Source organism: Gastrolobium bilobum, unplaced genomic scaffold, assembly GCF_033153095.1.
Source record: "Gastrolobium bilobum isolate Gb01-03AN ecotype WA unplaced genomic scaffold, APGP_CSIRO_Gbil_v1 utg6021, whole genome shotgun sequence".
NCBI classification, from domain to species: Eukaryota; Viridiplantae; Streptophyta; class Magnoliopsida; order Fabales; family Fabaceae; genus Gastrolobium; species Gastrolobium bilobum.
In genome coordinates this window covers 700,364-715,902 of record NW_026899147.1, presented here as the reverse complement: position 1 = coordinate 715,902, position 15,539 = coordinate 700,364, and the positions used below count along the sequence as shown (strand labels likewise).

At 36.4% G+C, this 15,539-nt stretch overlaps 1 protein-coding gene across 1 annotated transcript; it reads left to right on the top strand.

Annotated features, from left to right (window-relative positions):
• Positions 1 to 12,077: 12,077 nt before the first annotated feature.
• LOC133287674 (probable serine/threonine-protein kinase At1g01540) lies at positions 12,078 to 15,145 on the top strand. The gene is made up of 7 exons (XM_061485331.1): positions 12,078 to 12,771; positions 13,517 to 13,621; positions 13,722 to 13,844; positions 13,936 to 14,106; positions 14,256 to 14,385; positions 14,492 to 14,701; positions 14,809 to 15,145. Exons 1-7 carry the CDS (start codon positions 12,218 to 12,220, stop codon positions 14,968 to 14,970), a joined length of 1,455 nt encoding a protein of 484 aa, XP_061341315.1. The 5' UTR covers positions 12,078 to 12,217; the 3' UTR covers positions 14,971 to 15,145.
• Positions 15,146 to 15,539: the final 394 nt, after the last annotated feature.

The window sequence follows — 15,539 nt, the reverse complement described above, 5'->3', positions numbered from 1 at the left end:
CTTCTCCAAGGTTGCTAAACCATTGAGCCAGCTCTTGGTGAAGGACTCCGAATTCAAATTTGATGATGCATGCCTGAAGTCTTTCACCATATTGAAAGAAAAGCTTACTACAGCTCCTGTGCTTACAGCCCCTGATTGGAGCCTTCCTTTTGAGCTCATGTGTGACGCCAGTGCTTATGCAATTGGTGCCGTCCTCGGTCAGCGTAAGGAAAAATTATTACATGTCATTTACTATGCTAGCAAAGTCTTGAATGAAGCTCAAGTTAATTATGCCACAACTGAGAAAGAGATGTTAGCAGTAGTTTATGCACTGGATAAATTTAGACCTTACTTGTTAGGATCCAAAATCATTGTTTTTACTGATCATTCTGCTATTAAGTATCTGATAGCTAAGCAGGATGCTAAACCACGATTGCTAAGGTGGATGTTACTCTTTCAAGAGTTTGATTTGGAGATCCGAGACAAGATTGGAGTGGAGAACAAAGTGGCAGATCATCTGTCAAGAATCCAGGAGAAAGAGCTTCAAGATAGTCCTGACAAAGAAATCAACGACTATTTTCCTGATGAAAAAGTGATGTCTATTCACGTCCCTCCATGGTTCGCAGACTTTGCCAATTACAAAGTTGTGAAGGAGTTACCTGCTAATCTTACTGGGCAACAACAAAAGAAATTTCTGCGGGATTTAAAGAGGTACTTCTGGGATGATCCATATCTATACTTTCAATGTGCTGACGGAATCATTCGTAGATGTGTTCCTGAGTTTGAGACGACCCAGATCTTGTGGCACTGCCACTCTTCTGAATATGGAGGTCATTTTGGAGGCAATAGGACTGCTCAGAAAGTCCTGCAAAGCGGTTACTACTGGCCAACACTGATCAAAGACGCCAGAGAATTTGTCGAAAAATGTGACAAGTGTCAGCGAGCAGGCAACATATCTCGCAAGGATGAGATGCCTCTGAATAGTATATTGGAGGTAGAGTTGTTTGACGTATGGGGCATTGATTTCATGGGCCCATTTCCCTCGTCTTATTCCAACCTGTACATACTGGTGGCCGTTGACTATGTATCCAAGTGGGTTGAGGCAATTGCCCTTCCTACTAATGATGCTATATCAGTGGTAAATTTCTTGAGGAAGAACATTTTCACAAGGTTTGGAGTACCCCGAGCCATTATCAGTGACGGAGGTACTCACTTCTGTAACAGGCACTTTGAGAGCTTACTTGCTAAATATGGAGTCAAACACAGAGTTACTACACCATACCATCCACAAACCAGTGGACAAGTTGAAGTTTCAAACAGAGAAATAAAGAGAATCTTAGAAAAGACAGTGGGAAACTCTCGGAAGGATTGGGCTAAGAAGCTTGACGATGCACTGTGGGCATACAGAACTGCATTCAAAACCCCCATAGGCATGTCACCGTATCAATTGGTGTATGGCAAAGCTTGTCATTTGCCTGTGGAGTTGGAGTACAAGGCCTTATGGGCCACAAAGTTTTTGAATTTTGAACCATCAGGAGCTCGGGAGAAAAGATTACTTCAGTTAAATGAGCTAGATGAGTTCAGAAGAACTGCATATGAAAGTGCAAGGATTTACAAGGAGAAGACTAAGCGGTGGCATGATAGCAAAATCAAGCACAAAGAGTTTGAACCAGGACAACAGGTATTATTGTATATTGTGAAGACAGTCTTCCCATATGGGACAGTAGAAATCTCCCCTCTCAAAGAGGACAGACCTTTCAAGGTCAATGGAAATAGATTGAAAATCTATTATGGAGAACAAACACCTAGAGACACAATTTCTGTCTCTTTAGTTGCACCTGAACCTTAAACAGTTGCTGTCAGGCTCGTCCCTCACCAATCTTCCACCACAAACCCAGCAAGCACTTTGTCTTCTTCCCGTATATCATTCTCACATCAATTTTGGGTTCTGATTTTTGGTCGGTCACTAAGCAATCATGGCAGGAGATAAGGTATTGTTGCAACTCTACTACTTCCTTATGCATGAGTTGGTATTAGGTTTTGACTATTGTTGCTTGTTCTGAAAATACTCATGATAGAAATATATTTGGAGTAGCATATAAGGGTCAAATATTAGTTACGTACATGCACTCTACCTGTTCGATGATTTGCCTGATAAGGAAGTACGATATGATGGTAAGGAATGCATATGTGCTTATCAAGCTAAAAATTGTGCAACCGGTAATCGATTGTCATGGTGATTTTTGTGTGAAAAATTTTCTTAAACAAATGTCTGCCATGCATTCGATTAAGGGATTGTTACAGTTTCTTACTATCCGTGTATGCCTCTCATATTGAGCATATTACATATTACTTGTGTTGTTTTCATTGCCAAGACAGATCTAAAAATTGGGAGCATCACATTTTGTATCTGAGTTGGCCTGATCATGAGTGCACTAAATGCTAAATTGGGTTTTATTAGATTACTTCAGTAGTTTGAAAATATTCATGTCAGCAATGCTTTAAGTCTGATTGATGATCATTGGAATTCAAATGTTCAAATTACAGGCCATGCTTATGATATTCTGTGTAAGCATGTAATATTTTTTAGCATACTCTATTGATCCAGTGCACTTCGATTTTGGATAAGTATTCTGATGATCAAAGATACCAAAAGTACCATTGTGAAAAATAATTCTGGGAATTTCATGACTGGTTTTCATTGTTAAATCTTGACATGCATGAGTTTCCCTGTTTTTGTGTTACTTTTCTGAGTGCAGGGAAAGAAAGGCAAGCAGATCACCACAAAAGGAACTAGTTCTGGCAAGAAAACTGGAGCAAGTCGTGCTGCTGGCACAAAAAGGGCTCGGACCTCTTCTTCATCTGTTTTTGATAGTACCAGGTTCTTATCACATGAGGCTCAAGACAGGTTTTACAAATGGTTTGGCCCCAAGAAAATCATACCAGAAAGGCGAATCAGTTCCTTCCTAAATGATGATTGCCCAGTCAAACGAACAGTGAAGAGGAGAAAATGGGGGAAGTTAGTGGGATTTGCTGCACCAAGCTCCAGCACAATTCTGAAAGAATTTTGTGCCAATGCTGACCAAGAGACAGTAGATGAAACTAGGAAGAGCTGGGTGAGAGGACATGAGATCTCTTTCTCCTCTGACGCAATAGAGCAATTCCTGGGGACCACATATGACCGTAGCAAGCCATGCCACTCTATACGGACATTTAATAGATTGCAACCTACGGCTGAAAAAGATTTGTACTGGGAAGACATGCCTGAAATTGCAGAGAGAGTCCGAGCTGCTATCACTCATCCTCATTCTACGTGGAAATCAAAGGGTGGGCAGCCACACGTGCCAGAAAAGTTAAAAAGAGAGGATCTAAATCCAGAAGCAATGTTTTGGCACACTTTCATAAATTCCACAATCATTGCATCTACTAATTTAAGTGATGTCAATGTTGAGAGAGCAGTGCTGTTATATACCCTTATGGGTACAGAAAATCTCCTTATTGCTGATACTTTGTCTGACAGAATAGTATACATCATAACTCAGAAGAAGGCTGAGATCCACCTTGCTCACAGTTCTTTGATACAGAAGCTCTGTCAAGCGGCTGGAGTGGAGATTCCTGATGATGGGCCCTATGATGTGCAGGTTAAAACAGACCTCACACAGACAAATTTTGCTACTATGAGCGCAGAATCTAGTCGGAATGCTCTTTGGAAGGCAGCCCGTGCAGCAGGTGGAGCACCTCCAGCATCACCACCTGCACCTGAGCATGATGCAGAGCCCGTAGCTGCACCTCCTGCAGATTCCCTTATGGTTCAGATACAAGAGATGAGGATCGAGCAGAGGTACCTGAGGGAGATGATGGAGAGGCTATGCAGTGATCGCGGGATTGACACTGCGAGTTTCAGACCACAGTTTCAACCACCTCCATCTCCAGCAGCGGCAGCATCACAGGCCGTTCCGGATGATGTTGTTGCTGATGATGAGGATGATGACGCTGCTATGGAGGACTACTGATGATTATGCACTTCATTACTTTCCGACTAGTATAGTTGTTGCTAAGGACAGCAACATTCTAATCTGGGAATTGTCGCATGGCATGTTGTATGCGAGACCTGTTAAGAACTACACCACGGAAAGAACGGTCTAAACAGAAAATTTTCTAAAAGGGGAGATATTTTAACCTTCAATTGTTATTTTTATTTGCTGTTTTGAGTTAGATTCAATCTTTATTTTCAAAAAAAAAAAAATTTAGATTATTCCTAAACAAGCAGTTCCAGAATGCTCTGAGCTTACTCAGTAAGTAATTAGATTGAGTTGGATGAAGCATTATAACTGTGAGCAATTACTTGTTTTAATCTGAGAATGATGACTACTCGTTTTTATAACTGTTTTGCTAAAATGTTTGATAATGCTTGATGTGAAACAATGAATCGAGATTCTAGTTTGGATTTTAACTGTGAGGATTTGAGCCTAAACAGAATTTTATTTCAGAGAGGCCTCACTGTAGTAGATTCTAGAACTTGAACTGTTTCTTTGGCTTGTCATGCATAACTAAAATGATAAGGGCATTTTTATTCTTATTAACTTAGAGCCAAATAGCCTACCCATAAGAATTTCCATTGTTAAGCCCCTTTGAGCCTTAAACCAGTTCATTTCAACCTGATAAAAAATTACTTAATCTTGTTCCTCTTGACACACCTTGAGAGATTGAATGCTGAACAAAAGAAGAAAAATCAAAGTACTTCTCAAAAGGAAAAGTTAAGTAGTTAAACAAGGAAAGGAAAAGGTAGCAAATAAAGGAAAAGAATCCCAAGTTTGTAAAATGAGGCATAATGAAGAAGAGAAGGAAGTATTGTTAAAATCAGTATTTCAATCTTTCCAATAAAGCTTCCGACCAAATGATTCTCACCCCCAAACCAAGCCAAGTTACAACCTATCAAAGACCTTTTGATCAGTCTGTGCATGACAAATGGATTCCTCATTCTTAGGAATTGAGAATAAGTTCAAGCCTATGGAATTACTGCTACACTGATGAAATAAGTGTGAAACCCTCAAACACTGAGCGTGATGAGAGTATATTTATAACTGATGAGGAATATTCATGCTGGAGTTTTAATTCTTGACATAACTGAAAAGCATTGTTGGGAGTTTTTAACAAAGAGTTATACATGCATAGCAGTCTGAATTCTTAAGATGTTGTGTTCCATGTTTTCACTAAATTATTCTTTGCTGATAACTTGAATATATTACATTGCTGAGGACAGCAAAGTTCTAATCTGGGAATTGTTTGATATGCGCCTAGCATATAAGGAAATCTGAACCAAAAAGAGAAAGAATGTTGATGAAATCTTGAGAAAAAGAGCAAGAATCACTGTTAATTTGTCAGAATCTTAATCAAGGATTGAATACTGATTTTATGCTAATTTTGTAGGAAAAAGCAAACAAACTGGAGCAAAACGAGGATTTTGCAAAATCAAAATCCACGCTCAAAGCGTGGATCTCACGCTGGCAGCGTGGAAGAAATTTTTCAGACAGAAGCGTTCACGCTTGAAGCGTGAAGTTGACGCTGAGAGCGTCAGTTTGCGAATTCTCAGACCCCGTGTTTTGCAACGGGGCAATTTTGGAAAAGAAAAAGATTTAAAAATCAAGTTTTTGATTCAGCAATGAGATCTCTATCCAAATTAGAGATAAGATTAGATGATTTGTGGTAAGATTGAATCAAGATTTGAAATTCTAATTTATCAATCAAATCTCCAAGGTTGTTACATGAAAAAAGGAAACAAAGTTTAAATCAAATACAAACTCTTGGATGGGCTCAATGCCGGTGGTTATAAATAAGGAGATTGGGAGCACAACCAAGGAACCAAATTCACAACTCAGAGCAAGCAGTAGAGGACTGAAGATCAAGAATTCTTCTCCATTCTTTCTAGTAATTATAGTTTTTATGCTTTCTTTTGAATATTTGTTTATGTCGGATATGACTATGTCTGGCTAAGTTCTTTTATTGTAGTTAGGGTCACAACCCTATGTGAACCCTTGTTATGACGGATTGATTTAAATTATTGTACTCGTTTACATAAATTTCTTTATCTTATCTTGTACGCATTTGATATTTTCTTTATTAAACCTGATCAATTTGATAGTTGAAAATAGTTTGAGGGTTAGAACCTTAAATAGGGATATTGGGGTTTCTGATCTCGAAAGGAGATAAGATAACTATTGGTATGCATACTAGGGATAGATGTCTATTTAATTGCAGATGTTGGAATTATTGTGTTCATTGCTTAATTCTCATGAGGGGTTACTAAGGGATTAGGATTCTAAGTGAGGTTAAAGGGTTAAGTTACCAAGGGATTGGGATTTAACTATTAATATATTGAGATCATAATTATCTGAGAAATTATATAAATAGTATTTTGTATCAATCCAAAGTAATAAGTGGGGAACATAGGGAGAGTGTTCCCTAACTGCAATTCTTTCTCATATTTTCAAAACCAACTCCATTATTATTCTTCTTTTCATTCTTCAAAATACAAAAACTCAAAAATAAGTCTTTACTTTTATGGTTACTAAGATTCAATTTAATTTTCCCAACAAAAGATCAAGTTTTTCAACTTAGAGTGACTGATTATTTTAGTACTTGGTTTTCAATCCCTGAGGAGACGATCTTTCTTACTACTTTACTACTTATGCGAAATGGTATACTTGCCGGATAGCATCATCGAGCTATGGGAACCGAAAAATACTCTAGGGAGGCGTTTGGCTAGCGTCTTTTTACAGGTTTCCTATGCAAATGCAACAAGGATTCTTGAAATGCCTTGTTTGGTTGAAAGAAATTTGCACAGAAAGCCAGCCATCCAATTTGCATGGCTTTTTAAATTTTGTCATGGAAAGCCATCAATCCTTACTGTTTGGAAAGTTTTTTTGGGGGTGGGTTTTTGTTAAAAGCTGGGAAAAACACTATTCACCGAAAATTTTCACACCCATTATACCCTCCGTAGTGGGAGGTTCCAGAGCGCGGTGGGCTTGGCCTTCTTGCATATGGAGATGCTGGTCTTAAGTTCAGAGGTGGAGTTGGTGGGGGACTTGGAGGTATGGCAGGGTTCATAGCATAAGAGTAAATCTTTCTCTGCCATGTAAGGAACCACGAGGTGGGGAAATGATAATACAACAACAGAGACAAACAAAAGGAGGGAGGGTCATCGAAAATGGAGGTCTCCAAACCTTGCAGAAGCGCCTCTGCAGCCAAGCGGTCAGCAACACACGAACGTTGGGAAATGATAATACGGATAAAGGGCAGCAAGGCTCTTTTGTCATTTTTAAAAAACAAGGATATTTTTGTAATATCACTTTTTTTTTCCATCAATATTTTACCAAAAGCCAAACATAGATTTTACAAAAGTTACCTAATTTTCCCAGTAAATTTTTTTCCTACCAAACAACTTTTTTTACATTTTCCTATCAAACTCACTTCCCAACCATTTTCCTACTAATCACATTTTCCTATCATTCATAAAAAAAATTCCTCAACCAAACACCCCCTAGAAAGAAAATTGTCCCCTAAATTGGATAATGTTTGAACCGAATTAGTTTTGGTAATCACAAAACAGTGAATTTATAATAAAAAAATAAAAATTTCAGTTACAGTTAATTAGAGTTATGACATACCTGAACTGCCTTTACAGTTAAAGCTACGCAAACCTCTTCCCCTGTGTCTTGGCCACAGCCATAGCAGAAGCAGTTACTTTTGAGAACCCCACTAACTTGGGCTCGAAATCTTCAATTGCAAGATCCTCAAACTTGGGTTCAGAACTCGGAAACATGGGGATATTCTTCGGTGCACGTTTGCTCATCTTTGCTGAGTTGAAGTGAGTGACAAACAAGGATTTAGGTTGTATTTATAATGTTATAAATCAGACAAGGAAATTTTGTTCAGTAATAGTATTACTTGAGTCAGTTGATCACCTAATTTTATTTGTTTTATTTACCCTTTTGTGGTTAGTGTCATAGTCTCACTTATTTTTATTCTATCCCGTTTTGGTTAATTGGACAGGAGTATGAATTAGAGGTGGCAAAGTAGGCGGTCCGCCCCGCCTCGCCTCACCCCGCTATCAACCCGTCAAAAAATGAGTCAGCCCGCCCCGCCCCGCTTTTGAAAGTGACTGAAAAACTCAACCCGCCCCGCCCCGCCCCGCGGGTTGGGCGGGTTAGTCTGCCAGCCTGAGCCTATTTTACACTGACCCGCCTCGGCCTGTGCCAATGCCCGCCGTCAACCCACCAAAAAATGAGCCTGTCTCGCCCCGCCCGCTTTTGAGATGGGTTGAAAAACTCAGCCCACCCCGTCCCGTTTGACGGGTTGAGTGGGTTGGTCGTCCCGTTTGACGGGTTGAGTGGATTGGTCCGCCGAGCCGAGCCCGTTTTGCTGACTCTAGTATGAATTGACAATGAAAGACTTGTTCTTCAAGTTCATCCACTTGTTTTTATTTTATTTTATTTTTTTTTAATTTTCTTGTCCAAAATTGTATTGGGCACATTTTTAATTGAAGAATGATCTATGAGGGCATCAGGCCCAAATGGCCAAAACGTAAAAAGTCTTCCCAAGCACTTTGTCATGATCCAAAGCAACAGCGGCTCAAATAGATGTGTCCTTCACATGCAGTCCAATTTTTAAGTACTCCGTAGTCCAAGCCTCTCTTGATTTGTGTCCTAAAATGTGAATGGCTTGAAACTTTATAGCAAAATTATTTGGATGGAATCTTAACTGTAGTAGTAAAAGACCTACCCTAGTTAGGTAACTCCTATCTATCACGCCTTTAATAAATTGCACTCTATTTTGCCTTTTGTATTCTTATTTTTCATAAATTCAACTCATATGACCTACACCACTAATGTTGCATCTAGTTGCTCCATTTTTTTTTTCTCTGTTGGCTATTGTTTTCTCCGATCCAAAGCATTTTTAAAGAAGTCATATATGTTTTATACACACATATATATATGGATCCAAATTCTTAACGAGTCTGATTAATTTGATTTCGGATTTGAGCTCACGTCGGAGTTGCAACTCTTCAAAATTCAAAATTATTACCTTTTGGATTGGTTAAATCTCGAAATATAAAAATCAACAACTCTTGAATGAAGAGATATATTTTTGGTTCTCTTAACTGGCCTATATTATAATACATTTGTCTTTAGGGAACTACTTTCACCAAAAGAAGACTTTAGTGATCTACTTAATCAAATTATATGGATATATGTATTTGCAGTAGTTAAAGTTAATTAAAGAGTTCTAAGAACCTATTTGAATCAGTATTTTTTATTCTTCAAAAGTTATTTTTTCTCACAGAAAAAAAATACTTTTCAGAAAAAATTTGTTTGGATACATACTTTAAAAAAAAAAACAGAAGTTATAAAAAAAAAAGTTAAAAACCTATTTTTTCTAAAGTTAAAAATTTTATCTTCTAAAAAAATAAAAATTAAACGTCAAATATTTTTAAAAAAATCTAAATAATTTAAAATTTATAAAAAGTACTTTTAAAATGAATAAGACAAAAAAAATTTATTTTTCTAGAAACCGATACAAAATCCTGCCCAGTGTCCAACTTATCAAAGTCATCAATTAAGATAGAGGAAGTAATCAAAAAAGTTAGACAAGACTGCAAGACTCAGTAATCCTATTCTTTAGAAAAGACCAATTGTCACAAGGCAAATAATAGACAAAATGCCTTTTCAAATTTTCTTGGTCCATCATGCTTGCAGTCGTTTGGGCTTTAAAAAAATAATTTTTATCTTTTTCTTATTTTAAAAGTATTTTTTACAAAATTTAAAAATTATTTATATTTTTATAAAAATATTTAATTTTTAAAAAAAATATTTGACTTTTGACTTTTTTAAAAGATACAATTTTTAGTTTCTAATTTATTTTTTTCGTGACTTCTGCTTTTTTAAAAAAAGACATCCAAACAAATTTAGAGTGAGAAGTATTTTTTTTCCCTTTAGGGGATATTTGGTAGAGGATACTTTTTTTTACCAAGGAAATACAATTACTAGAAATTTGGTGAGAAAATGAGTTTGACAGGAAAGTTAAAAAAAAGTTGTTTGGTTTTCTATCAAACTCATTTTCCCACCAAATTTTTAATAGTTGTATTTCTCTAGTAAAAAAAAAAAATATCCTCTACCAAACATTCCCCGAAAAAAAGCAACTTTAAAGAAGAAAATGCCTATCTAAACTGGCCCTCAAAGGACTCTCCACTAGTTGTGCTTTTTTTTTAGTACATTTTCTTAATTTGGTCATAACTCAATTGACTAAAGTACTAGATTCATAGTGTTTATGTTTTCTGTATAAATGATTTTTAATTTTTTAATTTCAATGAAGAATACTACATTTCCTCTTCTTTGTTAAGATAGGAAATACACTATCTTAACCACTAAACCAAAAAAAATTTGTGTGTGGAGACAACCAACCTTATTTCTACACCTTCTTGATCTTTCTGGATATCCTTAGCCCAAAAGTAAACCACAAAGTTCTTAATCTTAATGACAAAGTCATAATGTGGGTTCCATTTCAAATTCTCATCTAGTAGTTTTGCCACATTTCACAGTAATTATACATAGAATAATAGAAAAGCAGGATTAGGGTTTAAGAGACCCTTATATTTTGTTTGATAACCTTAATTAGTACAAAAAAATAAAGAAATTCCAAATAACACATATTATGAAATAAAATTATTATAAATAAATAGTTGCTTTTACTTTTGGAGTCCGTTTGTATGATAGAATTATAATTTGAAATTCTAATTGCAATTCTCATTTTTAAAAAAATTAAAATTCATTAAAAATCTTAATTTCAATGATTGAAATAAATAAAGGACTAAGTCGTATGAGCTTTGATGCTTAATTCAATACGTTGAAACAACATATTACAAAGTAGAATAAATTAGAACAAATGATTCTAACAAATTATGAATTTCATCAATGTAATATAAGTCTGAAAATTGAATAAATAACTGGTAAGTCGAGGTTTCTTAATTTTCATTGGTCAATGCATCAAAATAATTTTTTTTTCATACGTATTATTATGTTTATAAAAAATTAAATATTTTAAATCTAGTTTGAAGTTTGAACCGTCAAAATAATAAAGAACAAAGAACAATTAATTAGTACAATGTATAAAAAAAAAAATTAATAGTAATTAGTACAAAATAGTAATGATATTATATTAGAGCTATGATCACGAACGGATTTGGTGAAACGAATAACGAGATTTCGCATTCAATTATGGACTCCGCCTTTAATTTTCAGTTTAAAAATAAAAAATGAAATTTTAGAAAAGACAAAAAAAAAAACCTTCTCGTTGGTCTCGCGACATTTTAGCAATTTTGTATTTATGTTACTTTTTCATCTTAGCCTATAGCAAACGTTATTTGCAATTGCACGCAAATATACAATACAATTGTTTTTTATTAAATAATTGGATAATTTAAAAAAAAACTTTTTATTTTTATTTTTATCTTTACCTTGCCGTAGTTTAAAACACACTAATTCTTTATTTTTTTTTTGGAAAGTAAACACACAAAATTCTAATTATGGCAAACTGTCTGCAATATATGCAATTATGCAGATGCAGCTACGTAAACAAAAAAAAATAGATGAAAAAATTCTCTGTTTCCAGCAATAAATATATAAAATTGGAAAACACCACTGAGTTGTAAAATATCATAAAAACAAAAAAAGGAAAAAAGTTAAGGTGGGTGCTGCTGGGCTGACAGCATGCCATAATTCAGCAAGTGCAAGACAACATCTGAGTTTTATTATTATTTAGTTTTTGGATTCTTTTCTTACTAACTAATTTTATAGTTTTTTTAATTTTTTTTAAAGTATCGATTTTTTAATTTTTAAAAAAAAACTACAAACACAAAGGTTACAGGTTACAGACAACAATCACACACGCGCGCATACACACACGCGCGCACACACACACAGACACTCTCTCTCTCTAACCCATAATCTAATCACTCTTCACTGTCTCTCTCTCTCTCTCTATATGTTCTCCAATTTGATTCAAAAAAATTTCCATCTTTACACTCTTTCTTTCTCCTCTGATCTCTCTCACCACAAAGTTCACTGCTTTCTTTCTTTCTTTCTTTCTCTCTGCATTTTTCACCCAAAACCAATGAGATCCATTTTCTAAATAGAACACATCATCATTCTCTGTGTATGCAAAAAAAACCATAACCATAACCATGTCAGTGTACGATGCAGCTTTCGTTGACACAGAGCTCTCAAAACGCACCTCCATCTTCGGCCTCCGTCTCTGGGTCGTCATCGGAATCCTCGTCGGTTCCCTCATCGTCCTCACCCTCTTCCTCCTCTCTCTCTGCCTCACCTCCCGCCGCCGCAACAACAACAACCGCCACAACAACAAAAACAACAAGCTCCGCCACCCCACCGCCGCCGCCGCATCAGCCGCCACACCCGTCGTCTCCAAGGAAATCCAGGAGATCGTGCCGGCGCCGGCGGAGCACCGTGTGGTGGTGTACTCGGACAGGGTTTCGAGCGGGGAGAGTAAAACGGCGACGAGCGTGTGCGAAACGTCGTCGTCGTTGGGGAGTGGAAGCGTTGGGCCTGAAGTTTCGCATCTTGGGTGGGGAAGATGGTACACCTTAAGGGAACTTGAAGCTGCCACCAATGGATTGTGTGAGGAGAATGTGATTGGAGAAGGTGGCTATGGAATCGTGTATCGTGGGGTCCTCTTTGATGGCACCAAGGTTGCTGTTAAGAACCTTTTGAATAACAAGTATGTTTTCATGTTTCCATTTCACTTAATAATTATATGTTTTTTTTTTTTTTGAAGAAAAATGATATTTTTCTAAGATCTATAATTGCAGAGTAATACTTTTCTGTTGGGTTTGTTTATGTTCATGTTATTTGTCTCAACTTGGTCATTGTGAATTTGTGTAAAATTATAAGGTTTGATAGTCAATTGTGTAATGACTGTTCATGTATTGGTTTATATAAACTGGGTTTTTTTTTTTTAATTTGGTTGCCAGAGAATGAAATTTTCGTGGTATGTATGTAGGTAATCCTTTCATGATGCTTGTTTTATTTGATTTCAAAGAATTATATCAAAGTTGTTGCTTGAACAGTTGAACTAAACCAATGTTTATCTTGATCAGTGATTGGCTTTGTATTGTAAGCTGGTGTTTTCTTCTGTTTTACTCTAACTAGTGTTTTTTCTACTTTTTAACCATTTTTTTTTTTCTTCGTGTGTTATCCTTGTCTTCTATTGTTAGGTGTTGTGCTGTAAAGTGAGATATTTATGTTAAGGAAAGCATCATTTTTCTTTTCGGCCTGTTGTTTTCCTACTGCTGAATTGATAATTTGGTCAGTTGTTAGGAGTTTTGAAGTGTCTTAAATTGTTGGGTTTTTCTGTCTCGTTCTTTTTTTATTACTTACTGTTGCTATCTTGTATAGGTTCTATGGTCTCGTTTGTATTTGTCATTCTGCTAGAAGGAAGGGCTTAATGTTTAATTAATTTTCAGGGGCCAAGCTGAGAGAGAATTTAAAGTAGAGGTAGAAGCAATTGGTCGTGTGCGGCACAAGAATCTTGTTAGGTTGCTTGGATACTGTGTTGAGGGAGCATATAGGTATTTTTTTAATTTAAATTTGCTTATTTTAAACATTGAAGCTAAAAATTTTGTTTGGTTTGAAGAGATGTAAGATTTGAAGCTTGGATTTATATTACAGGATGCTTGTGTATGAATATGTTGACAATGGCAATCTGGAACAGTGGCTACATGGGGATGTTGGACCTGTAAGCCCTATGACATGGGAGATCCGAATGAACATTATATTGAGCACAGCAAAAGGGTACCATATTCCTGATCTAATCTGCGTAAATTTGTATCCGTGTTGATGCTTGGAAGGTTATGATTACAGTGATTTTTGTGTATCTTTTCAGATTGGCATATCTTCACGAGGGTCTTGAACCAAAAGTTGTCCACCGTGATGTGAAATCGAGCAATATACTCCTTGATCGCCAATGGAACTCGAAGGTTTCTGATTTTGGGCTTGCTAAGCTTTTGTATTCTGAGCATAGTTATGTCACTACTCGAGTGATGGGGACATTCGGGTTAGTATGATTTAACTAAGTATTTTTCTATCTTTCTTACCAACTAGAATTAGTTTCAGTTACTGTATGAGTGCAATGCCTTAGTAGTTAATAGTATTCTTAAATTTAAGGTCTACAGGCAGTGATTCTCTCCATTTCTCTTTCTGCAGTTATGTTGCACCAGAGTATGCTTGCACTGGAATGCTGACTGAGAAGAGTGATGTTTATAGCTTCGGGATACTAATCATGGAAGTAATTACTGGGAGAAGTCCTGTCGATTATAGTAGACCACAAGGAGAGGTTAGAGACCATCCCCATCACCAACACCAACACCAACACCAGTCAACAGTTTTCACTTTTCACATTGTTCTTTTTATACTTATCTATGGAGTTCTTTTTATTGCAGGTTAATTTAATAGAGTGGTTGAAAACTATGGTTGGGAGTCGAAAAGCTGAGGAGGTAGTTGATCCTAAGCTTCCTGAGAAGCCATCTTCAAAGGCTCTTAAACGTGCTCTATTGGTTTCTCTACGATGTGTTGATCCTGATGCGGCAAAGAGGCCTAAAATGGGACATGTGATCCACATGCTTGAGGCTGACGACCTCTTATTCCGTGATGTAAGTTCTTTTTTTTCTTTTCAAGCTTTAACTTGTCCAAAAACAAGACAGTTCAACATTGCTATAATCTGATACTTATCACTTTTTTTTTCCCCTCCTGTCTGTAGGATCGAAGGGTCGGGGGAGAATCTTCCCATTCCCATCATGATAATCAACAAGAGCATAAGGACTCAAGTTTAGTTAAAAAACCTATAGGTGGAGAAGAGATCACTGATCAAAGTGAAGATGATAGTAGTAGAAGTCACCATCAACCCACTAGGTGGAAATGATTGTAGTTTAATAATTGAATAGCAATGTGTTATATTATTTTTGGTCTTGGTGGTTTGCCAATATTTATTTCTACCTCTTATGAGGAAACAAGCAATTGTTTTTTTTTTTTCCTTCCTCTTATTTACATAGTTTGCCCCGTTGTCACCTACCTCAATTTGGGATTCATTTGTATACATCGATTCATTGTTATAAAAATCAAAATTATTTGTGTTTATAAGACAAAGCAGGGTAAGCGTTACATAAAATAGGTATTTTATATCCAAGTGTCAAAATATACTATCATATACCTTTGTCTCCTACATTTTGTTTTTAGCATTCCATCATGATCAGAAGATGAAGTACTTAGCACTTTGTGAGTGTAATTGGTGGGCCCTGGTAGATGCTCTTGAGCACTAAGCCTACCATCCAGCTATCTTGATAGAAATAATTTCATTGCATTAACATCAATGCCAACTTCATAGTTGGATGCTTGTTGGAAATGGACCTGCTGGCCAGCTAATCAAAATCAGCTGGATCTGCAACTTTTTTGCCATTTGGCTTAGATTTCCCTGATGGAGAATCATCAGTG